Below are 20,946 nucleotides of genomic sequence, written 5' to 3'. Positions count from 1 at the left end.
AGGATCATCTTCAGGAGAAGTTCAGAATTCTCTCAGGAACGTGGACTCAGCTGGTACAAACCAGGGGACTGGCCAGAGGCAGGGTGGACCAGCCCTCACTGAGCGGCAGGCCGAGAGCAGTGGCCAACATGGGGCTGAGACACCTGCTCCAGGCCTCGCTGGATCTCGGCAGCCCCACAGCTGGACGTGTGCTGCCCAGGAGGGCGACTGACACGCCTTGGGGCAAAACAGGGCACATGCAGGGGAGGGGGGGCAGCGGCGGCTGTGACGGAGGGAAGTGAGGGCCCCATCTGCACAAGGGTGGGAAGCAGGACGTTGTCCCCCATCCCGTTCCCACCGTGAAGGTCAATTGAGCTGCTGCTGTGGGGTGAGCAGTTGTCCCTAGTCAGAGCCGGGTGTCCAGGCTGCGAGCTGGCCGCCCTCTCCCGCCCCCGCCCGTCGGCGGATTCCCGCAAAGCTCCTGGGAACGGAGTCACCTTCGTGACGGTCCTGGACGGCGGTGCTCAGGTCGGGTGAAGCCCGGCCCGGCCGCCCTGCTGCCCGCCTACCTTCATCACTTCCTCAGCTTCGCCCTCGGGCCTCACCACGAACAGGGACAGCAGCAGGCTCCGCGTGACCACCACCAGGGCCTCCCTCCTCTCCAGGTAGAAGAGCGCCTGCACCGAGCTGTCCGTGGACGCTGCCTCGGTGGTCTTGCCTTTCTCGTCCACATAGTGCACCGTCCCTAAGGGCAAAGGGGTCAGTCCAGGTGGGGGGCACTCGCCGGCCGTCCCTGTAGCTACTTAGGTGCGACTGCAAAGCATAAACACGTCCATTATAAAACTTTACAAACCAAACATCAAAAAACCGTCTGCACATAGACTCCCCGGCCATCTCTGAAATAAGCTTCACTTCTCAGCCCTGCCCACCTGCCGGGCGGCCTCGAAACTCTCTGTTCCCCCTGATGTGCTGACATTAGGTGCACATCCCTCACCCAGACGCCGAGACCTGGAGCCACGGCCCTCCTGCAGCCGCACACGTTCTCCCGACCCAGAGGCCCTCCCTCCCCTGCTCTGCCGGGCCTGCCGGCCCCTCCTCAGCCTTCTGAGTCGGTGGGGAGCCTCCGGTGAGTGCCCGCCAAGCAGCCCTGTCTGCTGCCCTCAGGAGCCTCCTCACCCTCCCCGTCCGCTCTCATCTGCTTCCAAGGATAACGTGACTTCCCGTTCAACCTTACAACTTCAAGGTTGTGCCGAGGCCCGCGGTCAGCACGACGTCACCGTGCCGGCACCGCCTCAGCGAGCATCTGTGGCAGGCTTGGTGACACCCACACGTGTTCACTCAGCTGACGTGTCCCGCGAGCTCGCAGGCAGGGGTCTGACTGCACAGGGTGACCCTCCCGAGGCCCACAGCTCCTGTGGGAGGGGCAGGCCTGACCCTTCCAGAGCCAGGCTTGTCCCCACCGCGCACCCCTGCCCACTGGGCCTTCTTCCCACATCGTCTCCTCGACTCCCTGCTAAGGGGGCCTTGGCGCTGGCCTCTTCCTCCCGGCACCGCCCACGGCTCTGTACCCACGCCTGGCCCTCTGGACCTCCTCCAAGTCCCCTGCATCAGCCGTCTCTTTTTACCTCCAGAAACAAGCGGTATCTCTACCTTAACAAGGGCAAAGCCCAGCCCTGGCAGCTGCCTTCTGCTCTCTTCTTCCCGTCAAGGCTGAGCTGCGCGGCGGCCCGCCCTGTGGAAGCCGTCGTGAGCCCCCCTTCCCCGCTCTCACTCCTGCGGCATGCACACTCGTGTCTCCCATGACTGTAACCCTTCTTCTTTGCCCGCACCCCATACCGCGCTTATCTGCTGCCGCGGGTGCCTGTGTCCCTGCTCACACTGAGGAGTCAGGACCCAGAGAGATGGTGCCCCCGCCCGTCCTGCCCTGTCACACTCCCTCCCCAGAGCTCAGGTCAGGGCGCTTCCGGGCCACACAGACTGGACAACAAAAGGGCAGCACCGTCCCCCTGCCCGGAGCTACACACGGGAGCGGCTGGGGCGGGGGGAGGTACCAACGGGGCCTCGTCCTGAGGGCCCTCCAAACACAAGCCGAGCCCATCCGCCTCCATCAGGACCAGGTGAGGCCCTTCTCCGAACGCTGGGTCAGTGATGGCCGAGAGTCGCTGACGCGCACTCTGAGGCTGGCACACACACAGGCTACTGCTTTTTTATGCAGAGACATCACCTCTTTGTTCACAGTCCCTACCAGACGCCCCTAAATGCTTCAATGTCCTAGAATCCCCACCTAAGATTCTCACCATCCATCAGGCTGACAAAGAACGACAGTCCCTCTTGAGAGCCCATTTTCAGGAGACTCCCAAAGCTGCTTTTCCTCCAGTTAAACATGTCCAGGGCTCGCTCATCGCCACTCACAGCCGCCTTCGCCAGCTGAATGAGGTCCCTTTGGAAGGCGGACACGACAGGAAGTCAGATTCCCAGAGGTTCCTTACAGGAAGGCGTGGTCACTGCAGATGTGCCCGCAGCCCGCCCCGCACCAGCCCCGCGCTCTTACTCACTCGCCAGGAGGGGGGAGCCGGAAGATGCAGTGGGTTAGGTGTTTTCCGTAGTCGTGCTTCAGCAGAGGAGGCCCTTGTACCCGACCCCTCTGGTCCAACCTCCACAAGAGCAGGACGCCAAGCTGGAAAACCCAACACCGTGTGAAGGAGACACAATCTTACGGTGACCGGTGGGAGTGTTACGCGGTGCGAGAGAATAAAGGCCGATTCCTTTTACGACAAGTCACAAAACTGTTATGTGTGCGCCGTGAACGTGGGAGGAACAGGAGCCTCCCGTGTGCCCTCTGCCACCCTCACTCCCCCAGATAACACCTGCCACACAGCCAGCTTTCAAAACTCAATTTTTGAATAGACTCAGATTTACCAAAAGCGGCAGAGATCATTCAGAGAAGTCCTGTTCTCCAACCCTCACTTCTCCCGTGAGCAGACCTTACTTAGCATAGTGCGTTTCCCAGATTTAACAAGCCGACACTGACGTACTGTATTGACTAGAGTCGTGCTTTATTCACACTTACTTTCTCCCTGGGTCCCCCCCCACCAGGAGCCACAGGACATTTGGGCGTCACGTCCCTTTGGGCTCCTCTGGGCCGGGACAGTGTCTCTGAACCCCCCCAGCTTGCAGAACCGGTCAGGGATGATGTGGGGCGTCCCTCCGTCGGGACCCGTCTGACGCTCTTCTCGCGACTGGGCTGGGTTGTAGGTTCGGGGAGAAGGCCACGGAGACCGCGCACCCTTCTCGTCACGTCATGTACACGGGTGATCGGTGCCACTGACGAGCCTCATCTGTGCCACTGCTGACACTCTCCGCCCGGTGAGGTCCCTTGGGTGACCCTGTCCACGGTGAAGTCTTTGCTTCTCCCCCCTCTCCGTCCCGTACTATTTGGAACGAAGTCACCCGCTTGAGTGTGGACCATCTACATAATCGCTTGGGTTCTTCAGGACGAGAGATTTGTCTCTTCTCCACCACTCACTAATTACTACATCACGGGTTCATACCCCTGTTTATGTCACAGACGGTGACTTTCCGCTTTGGGTTACAATCCAGCACCACTTGGTTCACTTTCGAGCTCCAGCTTCGGCCACCGGGAGGTCTTTCGTTAGCTCCTGCGTCCCTCCGACCCAGCCCGGACCGCGGGATCTGCGAGCACTTCCCTTACTTGCTGGCTCTCCAGATCCTCTGGGCTCAGGGCCCGGCCCCAGTCCTGGGATCAGCCGTTTTCCCAGGAAACCACCACCTGGGGACAGGCGTACTACGTGTGCAATTTTTAAGTCATCGAGCTCTCAAGCTTAGGGCGCTCACGAGCGCGAGAGGTCGGGTGGGGAGACGGTGCCATCGGGCCCGGGCCAGGAGGCCTCCGTGGCTGCGGAGGCATGCTGAGCTTTGCCAAACGGCACCACTTCCATAGAATCCGTCAGCAAGGAGGCCCACGCAGCTGTCAGGGCACATCTCCCGCTCGAGGAGGCTGCCACACACCCTTCTTCCCATCCTTTGTTCTCTCAGCGTGCCCCCGATCGTCCCGCAGGCCCGAGAGCACTATATCATCGTAAACGGGAAAGTGCTTTCCAGATACAGATGGCCCTCGAACAACTCGGGTCTCGACGTGGGTCCTTTATAGGTGGACTTTCAGGGTATGGTGCCGTAAACGTATCTTCTCTGCCGTGTGAGTTTTTTGCAGTTTTCTTTATTCCAGCCTACTTTACGGTAAGCACGCAGTATATGATACACCCGGCGCGTAAAACGTTGTTATTCAACTGTTATGTTACTGGCCAGGCTTTGGGTCAACAGAGGCTGTTAGCAGGTAAGCTTCTGAGGAGTCAAAGTTATACTCAGATCTCTGACTGGGAGAGGCTTGATGCCCCTAACTCCCAGGTGGTTCCAGGATCAGCTGTAGTGTCGGCCTTAAAAGGCAACTTACACACAAAGTCTCTCAGCAAAGCCCCGTCGGGTTTCTGGGTAACCAGGTGCCAGACCGGAGGCAACACCTGAGCTGCCCGGTCTCCCTTGTGGTGACAACATTCATCACAGTTTTATACACTCTAGACACAGGTCACCTCGGAAGACAAGAAATCAGCCCCACGCACGAGCAAGAGTCTAATGTCGTACAAGACGAAAGTGCAGTCAGTGTGTTGACACGTGTCGGGACATACCATCACTTCACGTGACCCGTGACACATTAGGACCCACGACACCCTGACTGATAACAAATATGTCCTCGCTCATTCAGAGGACCAAACGTTCCCTCACCACCGGTTCACGGAATCTCCCGTGAGAAGGGCCACAGAGGTGTCTCCGCTCACGTTAACGAAGGTGACTTTGGGTCTCTGCCCAGGGGCGGGGTGGCTGCCGGGAGGACCCGCCACGGGTCAGAGGGCTCCAGCGAGGCCTCCATAACCGCCCAGGACTGCGACCGCAGGCCTCCGGGCAGGGAGGGGTGGGGGGAGGGGCACCCGGCGAGGACTCGAGGACTCGGGAGCTCTGCGCCCTCCCCGGACGTGCCCTGTGCGTCTCTTCATCTGGCTGCTGCCTCGTGTCCTTTATCGCATCCTTCCACACACCGCTAAGCGCGAGTACGTGGTTCCCTGGCCTCTGGGAGCCGCTCTAACCGGCTGCAAGAGCCCGAGGAGGACCCTCCACTCTGTGGCCTGTGGCGGGAGCACGGGTGGGGGTGGGGGGGCGGGACGGAGGCCGTGACCCGTGGGACCTGGCGCTGTCTCTAGGTGCACGGTGTCAGAACGGAGTTGAATTCTGGGCACCCCGTGCACAAGGACTACTTAGTGTTCGGTGTTGGGGAACCCTGTTCCCCACCCCTGCTGGCACTGGCTCCGGGAACCTGCAAGGCTCCCCACGTTGCTACCTGTCACCTAACTGCCACCCCCCGCCAAGCACAACAAGTCTATACTGAGGGACAGTCTACAAAATAACCTGTCAGGACTCCTCCGTTTGGTGATATCACCAAAGACCAAAAACAAGAGAAGAAAGGAAAGATGAGACCAGGGAACCGTTCGTGATTCAGGGAAACCAAAGAGAAGGGACAGCCAAACGCAGCGCGCGGTCCTTGGCCACATTCTGGGTTAGGACAACACCCGCCGTGGACGGGACAGGACGGGACAGCCCGAGAGGGCGCCGCCTCAGCGCTCGCCTTCCTCAGCGCGAGTGCCACACACATGGCAGCTGTGTACAAGTCCTTGTCCTCAAGACATCAACGCCAGAGGACCTGGGGTGAAGTGTGATCTCTGCGACAAATTCTCAAGTATTCAGGGGAAAAGATAGAGAAAGCAGACGTGTCAAAATGTAACAACCAGAGAATTTACGTGAAGGGTACATGGTGCTCCTCGGGCTAGTCTTTCAACTCCTTTAATAGCTTGAAATTTTTCAGAAGTGGCAACGGGACAGAATGCCTCGGTATGTGCTGCTGTGAATCGGAAGAAACGGGAGAAGCTTCGGGAAGCTGTGGGCGCTGGAGGGCGGGGTGGAGGGGAGCGGAGTGCATGGGGTTGGAGAGTCCTGTCATGGTAGAGACCTTTTCATAGTCTGTGGACTTTGACACACGTAAACGTATTACCTTGCCCAAGGGAAATGAATGACCGCAGTGTAAAGTTTCTGCCACCTGTCTGTGAATCGAATTAGGTATAAATGCTGACTCTCAGCCTGGGAACACTTACTTAGCACTTTCGGCTGATAACTCTGTGTTGTGGGAAGTTCCTCGGGTCTTCACCCACTAGATGCCAGGAGACGGCCCCCTCCAGCCACTCTGACAGCAGAAACATTCTGCCAACTGTCCCCCGGGGGCAAAGTGAGCTCCACGAGGAAGCCCTGAGCTAGACAATTAGGACCAGGGCCTCCCAGGCAACGAAGGACTGTGCTCAGGGAACCTGCTGATTCGGGGGTAGGGGGTGGGGGGAGCATAAAAGTGACAGTACCTGTAACAGTCACCTCACCTTGATGAACATAGTTTCCTAGAAAAGTTCACTTAAAAAATTACAGACACACCTCTGCCAGAGTATAACGGTAGGACGAAATTTTCAAACCTTACTTTCAGTATAAAACAGATTCTGCCATGACATCCAACAAGGTCAAGTGAATTCAGCAACCACTATGTCTCAAATTCTGACCTTTAACACGCTTCCCCACTTGCACTCTAACAGCACTGACGGGGATGCAGCGATCCGAAATCAGTGACAACCACGTCTGCTTACCCTGTCCCCCGACACGAGGCAGTTCCCGTTGGGGCTCCACTTGAGGACAGTGATGTCGCTGGTGTGGGTCGGGGGGACCGCATGCTGCTCCTTGTCCTGCTTATTAAACACTGTCACTTCTCCGGTCTCCCAGCCAACAGCCAGGATCATTCGCGTCGGATGCCAGCACAAGGAAGTGACCCGGAACGACCTCTCGATATGCGTATCGGGCGCATGCTCACCCTACAACGGACAAGAGGTAAATTCCACGTGGTGAAGGGAGACAGCTACTCTGGAACTTCTGGCTGATCAATGAAATCGGTATCAGCTAGAGGATATAAAGAGCTGTTTATTAAGGAAATGTTCTACTTAATTTTCATAGAAACACCAATCTTACCCTTGGCTGTGAAGGCATAGAATTAAGACTCAACTGGCCACGCTGACCAGGTTATCAAGGCGTATGATCTCATACCTCATACTCACAACGGCTTGGTTGCTAGCTAGCATTTCAATGGGTTCCAATAAAACTTTATTTAGAAAAAGAAGCACTAGGCCCGGAGGTCAAGTGCGTTGACCCCAAGGTTCTATAAGTGCGGGCTCTTTTTTTTTTTTTTTTAAGTTTTTTAATGTTTATTTATTACTTTGAGAGACACAGAGACAGAGTGCAAGCGGGGGAGTGTCACCAACCCTGACACGGGGCTTGAACTCATGGACGGCGAGATCATGACCTGAGCTGAAGTTGGACGCTCAACCGACTGAGCCACCCAGGCACCCCTGAGTGCAGGCTCTTGGGTAACCCCAGGAGCCTTTCCAGGGTCTGCAATGCCAAAGTTATTTGCGGCCCCTCTCACCTCCAGGCTGTTTTCCAGGAGCGGGGCCCTCAGATAGGACCCAGAAGCACGCAGACATCACTGATGACCTTCGCCGCTCCAGTGAAGGTGCGGTGGGACTGCAGAGGGTTGCAGCGGGAAGGGAAATGTGATTGTCTTTGTGACACGTGAGGGGTGTCGTGCACGGAGAGCGGTGGGGAGCAGGGGGTGGGGGGGCTTCTACAAAGCTCTCAAAGAGCCATCCTGGAAAGAGATGTGCTGAAGTCCTGACCCGGTACCTGTGCCACGACCTTATTTGGAAACAGAGCCTCTGCACATGATCAGGTTAAGAAAAGGTCATTAGAATGAGCCCGAAGCCAATGGCTGGTGTCCTTACAAGAAGGGGAAAGAGACACAGACACACATGATGGCAGTGGAGCGATGTGGGCACAAGCAGAGGCGGCCGCCGGAAGCCAGGATGAGGGCTGGCACGGTCCTCTCCCAGAGTCTTCGGGGACAGCGTGGCCCTGAGGAGCCCTCATTTCAGACTGTGGCCTCCGGACTGTGAGAGGACAGATTTGTTTTAAGCCACTCAGCTCACGGGGATTCGTTATGGCGGCCACAGGACACCCGCAGAGGTTCCGATGGCCAACGTGGCCAACAGGAGACTGGACCGGGACGCACAGATGCACGGAGGGGTTGATTCTGGTCAGAGGCCACAGGCTGACTGTGGAATCTGCTAGACACTCCTAACCATGTCCCCAACCTAAGTGCCGGGGCTGAGAGAACTGTCCACACTGAAGGGCTTTTATAATATTGGGAGTTTGAACCCCAGGAAAACCTGATACACACACACACACACACACACACACACACACACACACACACACATCCCCCACATTCCACACACTCCCCACACCCGTGTGCACACATATACGTGAGAACGAAGAGGAGACAAGAGCCAGAGCTCTGGGAGTCAGCACTGTGGCTTCTTACTACTCACTTGTTCCAGGTATACATCCACGCTGCCTCCTGAGGTCGTGCTGACGGAGGCAACTGCCAGGAACGGATGGACAGGGTGCCAGTGGATGTGGGAAGGAGACCCAACAGAGTCCGGGGCTTCCACTCGGTGGTCAAAATAGAGGGCCATGATGACACTCAGACCAAGTCAGGGCTCAAACCTGCGTGGGAAAGATGGCCAAGTCCTGTTGGTTTTGAACAAAACAAAGACAGCGACCATCCGAGGAACCGGGAAGGACAAGCATCATGAAGCCAACATCGGAACATGATGCAACTGACAAAGGCCCCTTAAGACCATGCAGGCAACTTTATGTGGAAGAGAGCTCTAACAGGGGGAAAGCGTACAATAAGAAGCAAGAAATTGGACCCGGAATGATCCAGGCACGACGGAAAGAATAAAACACTGCCATCAAAACAATAAAGTAAAGCCCGGCAGGCTGGACGACATCCTTATTCCAATCATAAGGAGGACAATTTGTATTTCCATAGCTGCCCTTTGAGCAAAAATCTCCAGCCAAATAGAAGTGAAACTGCTTCACAGAAATATATAGAAAAACCTAGCATTCGATTTGCTATAAAGCCTGAAGACCACAGCTGTCTTCAACATCAGACTCTCAGGTAGTAGAAGGCAAGAGGGTTCCTCTGTTAGACAATCGAGAAAACGAAGCCATGGCAACAGCAGGGACGGTGAACTTGATTCGTTCTCCGGACTTAACGTCTTTCTTTCCCGGAAAAGATTTGCGTACCGCCCCGCGCAGGAGGGTGGGACGGTGCGTGACTGGCCAGTCCCGCTGCCCACTTCTCACACCCTCGAGTCAGTCTGGGGCAGCTAACTGGCAGATAAGACAATATTTGCAGGTTCGTGTGCTATCATTTAAAAGTATTCAACGTCATGCCCGTTAGAATGGCCGTTATCAGATAAAGAAGATGCGGTTTACATAGACGACGTACTGCTTGGCAATGAGTGTTGATGGGGGAGCGGGGGGAAGGGGAACATGGGTCATAGGCGGCGAGGAGGGCACTTGTTGGGATGAGCGCTGAGTGTTGTACGTAAGCGATGAATCACGGGAATCTACCCCCAAAACCAAGAGCACCCCGTATACACTGTACGTTAGCTAACGCAGCAATAAATTATATTTTTTAAAAAATGGCTGTTACCAGAAAGATAGAAAATAACTCTTGGCAAAGATGTGGGGAAATCAGAACCCTCGTGCACTGCCGGTGGGGGTGCAAACTGGTGCAGACGCTGCGGAAGACGGTATGGTGGTTCCTGAAAACTCAAACACAGAGTTCAGCAGCTCCACCTCTGGGTGTACACCCGGAAGACTGAAAGCAGGGGGTCGGGTACATCTTTGTACACGCACGTTCACAGCAGCACTATTCACAGTAGTCAGAAAGACGGAACAACCACTGTTTCTTGACAGATGAATGGAGAAACACAATATGGTGCACATACAGGACACAGAATGAACCAGCCTTGAGATTCTGACATGTCACAATATCGATGAACGTAGGAGACGTTACGTTCCGCTCAGCGAAATAAGCCAATCACAGAAGATCGAATGCAGTGTGTTTCTACCTCTGGGAGGGACCTAGCATAGTCACAAAGAGACACAGCGAAAGGGTGGGTACCAGGGCCTGTAGCGCTGGGGGATGGGGAGCTAGTGTTTAATGGAGAGAGGATTTCTGTTTGGGAAGATGAAGAATACTGAAGAGGGTTGGTGGGGATGGTTACACCACACGTCAATGTGCTTAATGTCACCGGTTGTATGCACGCAAATAATTACAATGGTAGATTTTATATTATGTATATTTAGCCACAAGAAAAAAAATGGTGTTAAAAAAAAATGCGACGTTCTACCATCGGAGTGGAGAATGGACTATGCCATTTGCTTTAGCAGCAACAATAATTCTATCAGAGGAAGCCTCGAAGTCTCAGCTTGGATTTAGAGAAGGAAACCCATTTCAGGAAGAAGCTAAATGCACGAAGTACAAATGAACAGTCACGTATCAAACGTTCCCCTTTTTCTTCTGAGTATAGACTGAGTCCGAAACACAGGCACACTTTCTGAGGTGGTGTTCTCACTGCCACGGAGTAAGGAACGCATGCTGGGGGCTGCTGGTGGAGCAGGGAGGCACGGGCGGGAGGCGTGGGGGGCCGGAGTCAGGGGAAGGGGCAGGATCCAGAGACCTCTCCCCCCCCATCACAAAGGGGACATCCACTCTGGACGGGGCTCCGACTGTCCTTATGCACTTTCAAATGAAGTCAGTACAACGGAAAAAAACCGCATAAAAATCGGGGCGTTTAAACGAAAGGAAACGTTTGCGTTCAAGCAAAGGAAAGCTTTTGGGTTTTCATGTGTCGCAGCCAACCAAGGGTGGAAATTTGGGGCTATGACAAATTTGTACTCGTGTTTAACAAGTTTACTTGGTGAAAATATTGCTCTGAAAAATAAGTCGCGTTAATTTTGTTAGACTGAAGGAAGAGTTACCACAGCACTTGAGGTAAAACCTGGTTTCCCCTGTATTTTTTGTCTCAAACATCGCTGTGGAATAAGCATGGGTGCTCACAGGTTTTATTTTTTTAACGTTTTATTTATTTTTGACCCAGAGAGAGAGAGAGACAGCATGAGCGGGGTAGGGGCAGACAGAGAGGGAGACACAGAATCCCAAGCAGGCCCCAGGCTCTGAGCTGTCAGCACAGAGCCCGATGCGGGGCTCGAACCCAGGAACCGTGAGATCATGACCTGAGCCCAAGTCAGCTTAAGCCAGCCAGGCGGCCCACTCTGAGGTCTTTAAACTACTTTTTCCTGCCTGGGACTTCCTGGGAGACTCCCTCCCCCACACTCCACCTTTGGATATTCAGAAGCCCCATCCCTCTCTGACTTCACTACCAGGTTGTTCTAGGCTTCTCTCCAGCGTCCCCACACAGGCCGGTCCTTCATTGCAAAGTCCTTCAGACTTTATTGCAAATGTGTGCTTGACTGACTTCTCTACCTGCTGCAGGTGGGAGTCCCTGGCTGCACCCCCAGCCCTGAGAACAGCACCCCCTTCCAGGCGAATACGATGAAGATGTTGATTAGCAAGGGAAGATGCTCTTGCTGGTTTATTGCAAACAGCGGCCAAGGTGGGTGAGTCCGTTTTTACCCAGTGTGATGGATTGCTCACCATTCCTTGTACCTGCGTTTCAACGTTTTTCCACCACGAAGAGGTATTATCTGCATGATCATAAACAAAAGCTACCAGGGTAAACACAAGAAGAGGTGACTAACAATATTATCCTTACCTAACGACACCGATCAGTGGCATCAGTTCGCAAACAAGAGCACTTCCTTTCCTTAAACTCAGGGCCTCTAGAACAACAACAAAGTGGCAAATGTACAAACTTTGAGGAAAAGAAGCAAATTCCGTTAGTTCTAAGCGATTTGCTCCTGTCCGACGCCAGTCCCTGCCGCGGACCACCGCCTCGGGGCGCCCGGCTCAGCTGGGGGTTCGGGGTGCGCAGGCTGACTGAGCAGCGAGGGGGGTCGGGGGGAGGCTCTGGGGGGCGGCGGCAGAATACAGGGGCGCGGGCACTCGCGGCCACCCAGCCGGCGCCCCCTCACCGCAGACGGTTCAGGGTCACAGCCGCAGGCCTTGCACGCGAAGGCCGACCGGCCGCGCATAGGGGCGGTTTTCTAACCCCCACCCCGTCCCGCGGGGGTCCCGGGAGCCCTGCCGGCGCCGCCCGCCTCCCCTCCCGGGCCCGGCCGGGGCCTCGTCCCGCCCCGCGGCCCTCGGTGGAGCCCGGACTGCGCCCGCTGTGGCCATCATCGCGTGCTGACCTCGGACGCCGCGCCCAGCTCCCGCCGACCCCGACCCGACCCGCTCGGCCGAGGCCCGGTTTCCGGAGGAAAATGGCCCGGGGGTCCGCGGGACCGGGGTCTGGCCCGGCTCGTCATCGCCCCGCTCCCCCGCCCCAGACCGCCACAGAGCCCCTACCCGGCGGCTCGCAGCCCTCGCCCTTCGACCCCACTCACCTCCGCGGAGCCGCAGCGCGTTGCCCGGACAACGGCTGCGCGCGGAACGCGGAAACTGCCGAACGTGAGAGCGGCGGAAGCCGAGGCCACCCGAAGCGCCTCGAGAGGCCGGAAAGAGCCGAATACGGTCGAGAGTGTTCGTGAGGCGCCAAGGGCAAGAGTCCCTGGCGGGTCCCCGCCGGCGGCCAGCTCCGCGGTCCTGCGGGGCATTTTGTCCCCGTCGCAGTTCACAACCAACAACGCCAGCTTAGAAAGGGGAGCTAGGAGGCCAGCATTTGCCTGTGCTGCGCAGAGAAGGGAAGCGGGTGACATTTTTATAGGTGTGATGAGGATGCAAAGCCTGTTGGGACCGGCTCCTGCAGTTACACCTTAATAAACGGGTTGGTCAGCTGACAGTGTGGAGGAGAAACGGAACGCCATCTTCCTTAAGATTCTCTTCGGTTCATCTTCTTCCGTCTTTGGGACCGCACACCGTTTGCTGGGCTCTACTTTGTCTCATCTCAAGGAGGAGGGTGTGGTTCAAGAGGATTTCTGAGCAAAGCCGATTGATTCGACGTAATACTTGATGTGCATGCAACGCTTTGGGGGCCGTATGGACTCCTTTGGCGAGAAAATGGTAGCCAAGGGTACCTATGGCTTCATCCCATTAGAAACCAATGTGACTCGTGGCGGCAGATTGCATTCCCAAAGGCACTAGAACGTGCGCCCTGGCCTTTTCGGTCAGGCGTGCTTAAACTTGGAAATTAACTTTGAACAACACAGCAAAGTCATGTCGTTAAAGGGAAAAAAATGTTGCTACAGCAAAGAAGTCCACATTAAGTGAAAAAAATAAAAGGAAAATGCAGATACTACTGGATCCGACAGGATAGGTGCTGGATCACATAGGTACAAGGAATATGACGTTTTTAAAGACCTCATTTTCAGAAACAAAAACATTTATTGGGGAAAAAAAAAAAAAAACCCTGACATGAGACACTGTAGGTTTAAGGTGTACTGCGTGTTACTTTGGTGCATTCATGTTATGTGGCGGCTGTAGCGACGTCGGTCATATGACGTAACTAAGTACAATATTATCGTCTGCATCCGTCTTATTGTGCATTAGAGCTCTATGACTCATACGCTGCTCCTTCCAGGTTTGTACCCTCGAACACCACCCCACTTATCCTCTCTTCCGTAATAAACGCGAGAATTTAGAACACACTCCTTTATCGCCATGACGAAGAAATATGACCCACGTGCCCAGCGCCATCCACCGCACTAAGAAACTTCAAAAGCACACACTCGATCTAATAAAGGGCGTATTTATCTCACTCAGTTGCATTTGTATACTTTGTCGTCAAAAACCCGGTTCGCGCCGGATTCAAGACTCTGAGCTGAGGCGGCGTTTACTTCTCACGCATCCGTCAACACGGCTCCGGCCAATCACAGCCAGGGCGCTGGCCCCATTGGCTGTCTATCCGCCAATCCGGAGAGACGCATTGGCCCGCACGGCCGCGAGGCCGGCGTCACAACACTACCAGCGTCGCAGGCCCGCCCCGCGCCCCCTCCCAGCGTCCGTACGTGCAAGCGCGCGCGCCCGCTGCTGGCCAATGGCAGCGCCCCTAGGGGGGCGCGCCCGCTGGAAACTCGGGCGTGCTCGTCCCCGCGCGCGTCGCCCCGCCCTGCCCCGCCCCGCGCGCCGTCCGCCCCGCCCCGCCCCGCGCGCAGTGCCCGCCGTCTCCGCCGGCTACCGTAGCCGGAACTGCTGCTGAGCGCGGCGGGCCGGGCCTCCGGGAGCTGAGAGGCGGCAGCACCCGCGCCCGCAGCCTCGTCAGCCGCTTGCCTGCCGCGGAGGGGACGTGCCGGGGCGAGGGCCCCCGGGCAACTGCTTCCGAGGCGGGAGGACCACATCGACGTCGCGGCTTCTGTGCAGCGGGCTCTCGGGGGCCGGGGCTGCCCGGCCCGGCCGGTTCTGCGGGCGCCCGGGAGGCCCCCGGGGAGCCCGCGAAGCCAGGCCGCTGCGAGGCGTTGATGAAGAAGGTGACCGGGGGCCGGGGTTCGGGAGGGGTGGGCCGCCCCGACCGCCTGTCATGGCGAGGCCCGGGCCCCAGGTGGAGCGGGGCTGCGGGAGAAGCGGCCTGTGCCCTCGCGTCGGTGCTTACGCACGCGGTACTCCGTCGGGGTGGCCCGGCGGAGTCCGGACCGAGGAGTGGCGCGGTGACAGCGCTCTTTGTGTGCAGCCAGAAGTCGGCCCGGGAGGGAGGCTTTTGCTTTTTCCTTCCCGAAGCCTGACAAAACGGTGTCGAGTCGAGATTTTTCGCTTGAGGTGATTCCACCGCTGCGAACGGTCAGGAAGTAGCGTTGGAGGTTTTCGGTCAAAGGATTCCATCCCCGTGGTTTCCTTTTCCTGTAGGGGAAAACTCTGAAATGTGTCAATATCCTTTTGGTTCTGAGAAGCCGTGTCCTTGTGCGTTCAGGTCTTCCCTGTATTCAGCCAGGCACACAGGCAAGTCTGTTGTGTTGTGGCCGGTGTATGCCCTGCGTGGGTCCTGCCTGGCTTGACTGTGGGTAGTTTTGGGGATAAAAGGTCCCTGGGAGTGGGTTTCTCCGCATAATAACCCAGAGAAAGGCCCTTTGGGGTATTCCCAGGTTTCTTAGGTACGAACGATAGGTTGAGAAATAGGTCGCCTTAAGTGCTGTGCAGTGAAGTCCTCTAAAAAGTTTGGGTGTTTGCCCTGTATGGTTTTATTCTTTGGCAGAGTTTTTTTTGTGTTTGTTTTTTTAACTGTCATTCCTTAAATTCGAATAATTTGTAAGACCAATTCCAGCAGATGAAAACTGGCACAGATCATTTTGTGACAATACATCGGAGCAGTGGGAGGTGTTACTATGATTTTTTGCTATGATTTTTACTCTTTTCTAAATGTTTCAGTGAGAGACCATTGCCCCTATTCCTGTATTTCACCCATAGCCTGGATGCCTTGCTGTCTTTTCCCTTTTGAACGAAGCGTTTCCATTCTCAGCAGCTTTGTTGAGGATGTCAAACAGTTTGGACATAGTATCATCACCTGTTGAGGAATTTAATTTTCATCTTTCTTGCTTTATCACAGGTACACATTACTGACCCTTTTGGGGCTTATAATGTGATGCTACCTGATCCTGACTCAGTTTTTGAGCGGATCTTCTTCTCGGGCTTGCGCACATTTTTAGGGTCCTCAGTTCTGTGGTTGACATTTCACACTGCCGCGGGTAACAAAGTTAATGCAAGGGTTTTATCAACGGTTGTCGAGAATTTTTACACGACCCCGTCTTCTGCCCATTCTTGCATTTGGATCTGGACGTGTCTGCGGATGTCACGTTCACTGGTGGCTCCAACCTGTTCCATGCCCCAGGCTCCTTTGTTGTAGAAGCATTTTTAATTCGTAAATCTCGGCAGCAGCACACACCTCCCACCCTAGGAAGCAAGATTCCCAGAAACCCCGAGCTTATTATTCTTTACGTGTGTTTTAAAATAAGCAGGCGGACCGGCAGCCGCGGGCCACCATGGAGTCCCCTGTGCACGCAGGCGAGCCCGCGCCTCTCCCCTGGCGGGGTGGATCCGGGCCCCTCGCCCCCGCTCCGGGGCCAACTTTGGGGAGCGGCGTGTGGGGCAGGTGCGCGGGCCCGGAGCCCCGCGCGTTTTGGGGGCGGGGAGGGGTGGGGTCGGGGGCGCGGGCGCCGAGGCTGGGGCGGCTCTGGGAGACGCCGGCGCGCGAGCCGCCCGCCGCGCAGGCCATGAGTCGCGGCCCCACGGGGTAGGTGGCTCGGGGCTCGGCCCCGGGACCCCGGGACCTCCTCCGGGGCCCGCCGTCCCCGGCCCTCCCCACCCCCACCCCACGACCCCGCCGGCCGGGGCGCCGCGCGGGCAGGGCGGTCCGGCCGCGGCCCCCCGGACCGCCAGCCCCGCCGCCTCCGCGCCTGCCGGCCGCGGTTCGCCGGGGTCGGCGTCGGGGGCCGGGGGCCGGGCCGGGCCGGGCGGCGGCGGCGGCGGCGGCGGCGGCGGGCGGCCGGGAGGGGATCGGGAACAAACAACGGCGGCCATGTTGAGAGGGCATCGGTGCGCTAAACTTCTCGGGCAGGCTGCCGGGCGCGCGCCTCACCGGGGTCCCCTCCCCTGCCCCGCCAGGATGACAGTGAAGTTGGGAGACGGCGGCGGCGGCGGCGGGGAGGACGGGCTCAAGCGGCTGGGCAAGCGGTCGGCCGAGGAGGACTCGCTGGAGGGCGAGGGGCCCGGCGGCGGGGACGCGGCCGAGGAGAGCGGCGGCGGCACAAAGAGGGACGCCAGGACCCCCCGGGACGGCGGCGACGGCCCCCCTGCGCCCGCGGGCGGCCCGCAGGCCCCGTCCCCGCCGCCCGCCTGCCCGCAGGACCAGCACCACTTCCTCCGGTCCAGCGTCAGGCCGCAGAGCAAGAGGCTCAGGAAGGACTCGTCGTGCGCCGGGGGGAGCGGCGGCGCCGGCGGCTCGGGGCCGCGAGGAAAAGGTACGAGACCCCCCGCTCCTCCAGGGTGTGCCCCGGACCCCGGGGGGGGGGGTGGCTCAGAGGGACCCCCGCCCGCGTCCCCGTGCGCGCTGCCGCTCACTTCAGGTGGCACTGGGCAGGGGACGTGCCCCCTTTCTCCTCCCAAGAGGCTGTTGCTCTCCGTGCTGAAACTCCGGGAAGAGGCAGTGAGTATGTGTTCTGGGCAAGTACAATGGGTTCCTGAGTCTGGGGGGGTTTTCCTGGTAGAGCAGCCTCGGTGACCTACACGGTGGGCTCTTTAAACCACAGACAATAGTTGGGAGAGGAAAGGCGAAATACCTACCGTGTCTCTTTCCTGGACACGAGCTGGTGGACGTACAACAAAGGAGTGGGCTTTTGAAACTCATATGATAAGCCAAAAGTGACGGATCACAGAGTCTGACTTGGGCCCATCGCTCCCTGTCTCCTGTAGTCTAGGCTCAAAAGTGCTGAGGACACGGGGGTGCAGCCCTTAGACTTTCCACCGGGCGCCACCAAAGGCTGTCCCCTGGGGCAGGAGGTAGTGAGAACATCTGCGGCCTGGGACGTACCTACCGTCTGCGGTGTTGGCCCCGCGTTCTGGCCCGATGGACAGGACTGCAGCTTCGCTAGGGTCCCTTCCAGAACCGGGAGGAGAGCCACGCCGTGGTGCTGCTGCTGCTGTGTTCATTCTCCGTCGTGTACCGCTTTTCTCTGTAAGAGAGCTGCTCTTAACGTCCTTTTCCTTCGAGGCCGAGTCTGCAGCACTTTTACAGGTAGCAAATGGAACAAAGTTCCAATGAGTTTTTCAGGAAAAAAAGCCTTATGTTTAGTTCCTTGGGAAAAGGTAAGTGCAGTTTGTTAGACGGCCCTGATCATCTTCAGAAGGAAAGATTTCAGAAACCAACGGAGAAAGAACCCACTTTGGAGACGTGTGCCAAATGTGTACGATTCAGCGGAGTTCTGCCTTGTCCTCATCTGAGGAGGCCGGCCTCTGAAATCATCCTGGCCTTACCAAATTTTTGTTTTTGGTAGATTGGGTTTAAGTAAAGTTGTAAGTGTGCGGTAATTTGGCACGTTTCAGAAATTAAACCTTGGGTCACATACATTTACGTTGGTGTGAGAGTTGTCAGTTAATTAGGAAAACGTTAATTTGCTTTATTTGTTGTGTAAAGCAAATAGCTTTTCCGCTCCTGGTTACAGGTGTGTAAGTCAGCTCAGCCCCTGGGATGCCGTCAATGGTTTGTGGCTTCAGAAGCCCTGGTGGAGCTCAGGGCCTTGCCAACTTGGCCCTCTGACCTTTCATCTGCTTGTTTGGCTTCTTGAATCTGCCAGAGAGAGGCGCCCACTCCCCTGAGAAACCAGGCACAGCGGTGGCTGCTCACGTGCGACGGGCCGAGTGAAAGCCCTTGGTCACCTGTAAATGGCCAGCTGTGCGTCAGGTGCCGCGGCGCTCTGGCTTCGGTGTGTGGTTAGACTCACAGCCGTCAGGTGATGAGGGGAAGTTTGCTTTCGTTTGCCCAGAAGAGTGTGGCTCCGATGGAGAAGGGCCCCTGGAGGAGCCTCACATCACATCGGTTCTTGTCCCAGAGTGTGGCTCTGAGTGGCGATCGACTTTTCGTTAAGAAAATGGAAGCTTGTCAGGATATGTGCTTCTTGGGAGCTACGTACTTTCTTATTTTAGCAAGCTGATATTTCCCGGAGTGAGAGTAAAGTCAAACCGTAATGGTGGCTTTTAGGAGAGGAGTAGGAAGCATGTCTGCTTTGCTTCACAGGGAAGGTTGAGCCTGGAGTTTCCTGGTGGGGTCTGATGTTGGCTCCACACTTCACGGTGCCCCGCCACGTGTCTCGGGAACCTCTGCTTGCTTATCATCTCCATTAGCAGCCAGCAAAGGTCAGGTTCTGACTGTGTGCCCCGTAACCTTTGCAGACACTTCTTAGAGGGGCATCTGTCTTACAGATTGTGGAAATCTCCACCTGGGGTGTGGAGCGCAGATCCAGGGGGAACAGTCCTAGCGTTTTTTAGTTTTTTCAAAAAATGAGATTTCCATTCGTCTGGTTGTTGGCGGTTCTTTGGCCGATAGCTTGCAGACAGGCGTGCGAAGCTTGCGGTGAGTGTGGGGGGGACGGTCTTGTGGAGGGAAGGAAGTCCCCCTGGATTGCTGTCCGCAGTGCTGTTTTCTTGCTCTCCAAGAGGACTGTGTTTTGTCAACTTCAACAAACAGTGACTTTCTAGCACGATCCTGCGTGAAATTCTTTTTGAATTCTAAAGGTCAGGATTTAGCGCCTAGGTGCCGGGCATCTCGTATCTGTTACTTCAGTGTCAAATGAGCACAGAAACTGAAGTTTGTTGTTTGAATGACGTGCTCTACCTAAGCGGAAGGTAAGCCGCAAACCAAGGATGTGTTTGAGCCCGAAACCCAGAATTCACATATCTGTAAGAACCAGGTCGAGGACACAGAGCTCTCGAGGCCCTTCCGCCTTTGGCCAGTTCGAGATGTGGGTGACCCTGTCTCTCTCTCGGAGGCTTGGTTTCTTTGTGAACGGGGATAACGCCAGCGTCTGCCTCGGTGCAGTAAATATCACCGCTAAGCCCTGGTGTAAGTCGTTAAGAATCTCCCAACGCCTCTGTTATAGGAAACGTGGATAGTTTTGAGGTTAGGGAGCTAGAGAGGCTGGGCAGGTGGACACGGGCAGTTGTCACCTGTGGGGAGGGGGAGAGAGAGGTCCCAGGAACACCCGTGAGCTGCTACCCGCCCTGTCGGGCCAGTTGAGGTGGGTGCAGAGTAGACTCTCGCTTTCCACTGCTGCCCTCCCTCTCCCCTGCTCCCTGCCCAAGACCCTTCCTTCCACCCACCTGCGGGCAAGCTGGTCATGAAAGTGCGGGCTCCACAGTTGGGCTGTGTCACCTGGTTTCTCTGTGCTCGTTCTGAGGGAATCAGCAAATCCCTGTGCAGAACTTGTGTATGTTTTGCACAAACCGTGGGCTACTCATAGCTTCTAGGTGTTTTTAGAAGACATCATGTGAGCTCTGCCACCCCAATGGGGTCAGCCTTTGGGAGACGAATACCATACCGGAAAGAGAGGTGAGCCGGCAGTCGGGAGACCCAGGTTCTACCCCCAGAGCTGCTGTGGGGCCGGTTCGGCTGTGGGACAAACGGAGGTCCCTTCAGTGGCCCAAACGTTAGGTTCTTTACTTTCCGAATGGGTCTGCTGAGATAGTGGTGAAAGCCACCTTAAGGTAATGTTGAGGGATGAAGGGGTCAGCTTGCAGTCTGGACGTGGGTCCTCTGTGTTTCAAGAGAGCATTCTGGAAGGTAGGTTCCGTGAAGTCGGTGGAGCTCTGTGTGTGTGGGCCTCTGGGAGAGCCCTGCGCAGGGCGTGGTCAGTGCGCCCCTCCCCCTGGGGCCTTTCTGTCCGTCGGCACTGGCACTTTGCTCCTCGTCTGCTCCGGTCGCTCGTGTTGTTGCTTCCCGGGCTCTTGGGCCAGGCCCCAGGCCTGGGATTCTTGTGGCCAGTGTCAGTCGGTAAGTGACGTTTAATAAAACCAGGTGCGGTGGCAGGGCGCCTGGGTGGCTCGGTAGTTTAAGTGTCCACTTTGACTCAGGTCGCGATCTCGTTTGTGAGTTCTGGCCCCGCCTCAGGCTGTCTGCTGACAGCTCAGAGCCTGCTTCGGATCCTCTGTCTCCCTCTCTCTACTCCTCCCCTGCTGGTTCTCTGTGTCTCTCAAACAGATAAATTAAAAAAAAAAAAAAATTTCAGTGATGACTGTACGGAGCCCACCGCGGCTGCCTGGGCAGGGATACCAGGCTTTGCCAAGAGCTCTCAGACCTCTTGGGGAGAAGAGGAGGAGGAAGGCGGGGTGTTCCCCCGCGTGCCCCATGTGGTGCG

The 20,946-nt window shown here is 56.6% G+C and overlaps 2 protein-coding genes across 10 annotated transcripts in view; one reads left to right on the top strand and one right to left on the bottom strand.

Annotated features, from left to right (window-relative positions):
• Positions 1-13,940, bottom strand: part of IFT140 (intraflagellar transport 140) — a 79,531-nt gene extending 65,591 nt beyond the window's left edge. The window contains exons 1-9 of one of the 8 annotated variants that reach the window (XM_086691648.1): positions 12,559-13,939; positions 11,826-11,892; positions 9,925-10,131; positions 9,698-9,809; positions 8,523-8,700; positions 6,732-6,953; positions 2,535-2,656; positions 2,277-2,419; positions 549-724 (exon numbers count right to left, since the gene is read on the bottom strand). In XM_086691648.1, the coding sequence (XP_086547774.1) occupies positions 549-724; positions 2,277-2,419; positions 2,535-2,656; positions 6,732-6,953; positions 8,523-8,669 (810 nt within the window). In that variant the 5' untranslated portion in view covers positions 8,670-8,700; positions 9,698-9,809; positions 9,925-10,131; positions 11,826-11,892; positions 12,559-13,939. The other 7 variants (XR_015245320.1, XM_086691645.1, XM_086691647.1 and 4 more) reach the window with 7 other exon arrangements.
• A 330-nt stretch (positions 13,941-14,270) lies between these two features.
• Positions 14,271-20,946, top strand: part of CRAMP1 (cramped chromatin regulator 1) — a 57,456-nt gene continuing 50,780 nt past the window's right edge. Inside the window, exons 1-2 of one of the 2 annotated variants that reach the window (XM_086691641.1) lie at positions 14,271-14,577; positions 16,703-17,058. In XM_086691641.1, the coding sequence (XP_086547767.1) occupies positions 16,704-17,058 (355 nt within the window). In that variant the 5' untranslated portion in view covers positions 14,271-14,577; position 16,703. Of the gene's footprint in view, positions 14,578-16,252; positions 16,332-16,702; positions 17,059-20,946 lie in introns of those variants that run through there. The other variant, XM_086691640.1, reaches the window with a different exon arrangement.

The sequence above is a fragment of the Puma concolor genome, chromosome E3 (assembly GCF_028749965.1).
Source record: "Puma concolor isolate L17-30 chromosome E3, mPumCon1.1.hap2, whole genome shotgun sequence".
Taxonomy (NCBI): Eukaryota; Metazoa; Chordata; class Mammalia; order Carnivora; family Felidae; genus Puma; species Puma concolor.
The sequence above is the reverse complement of the archived record's forward strand: the minus strand, read 5'-3'. Positions and strand labels throughout refer to the sequence as shown.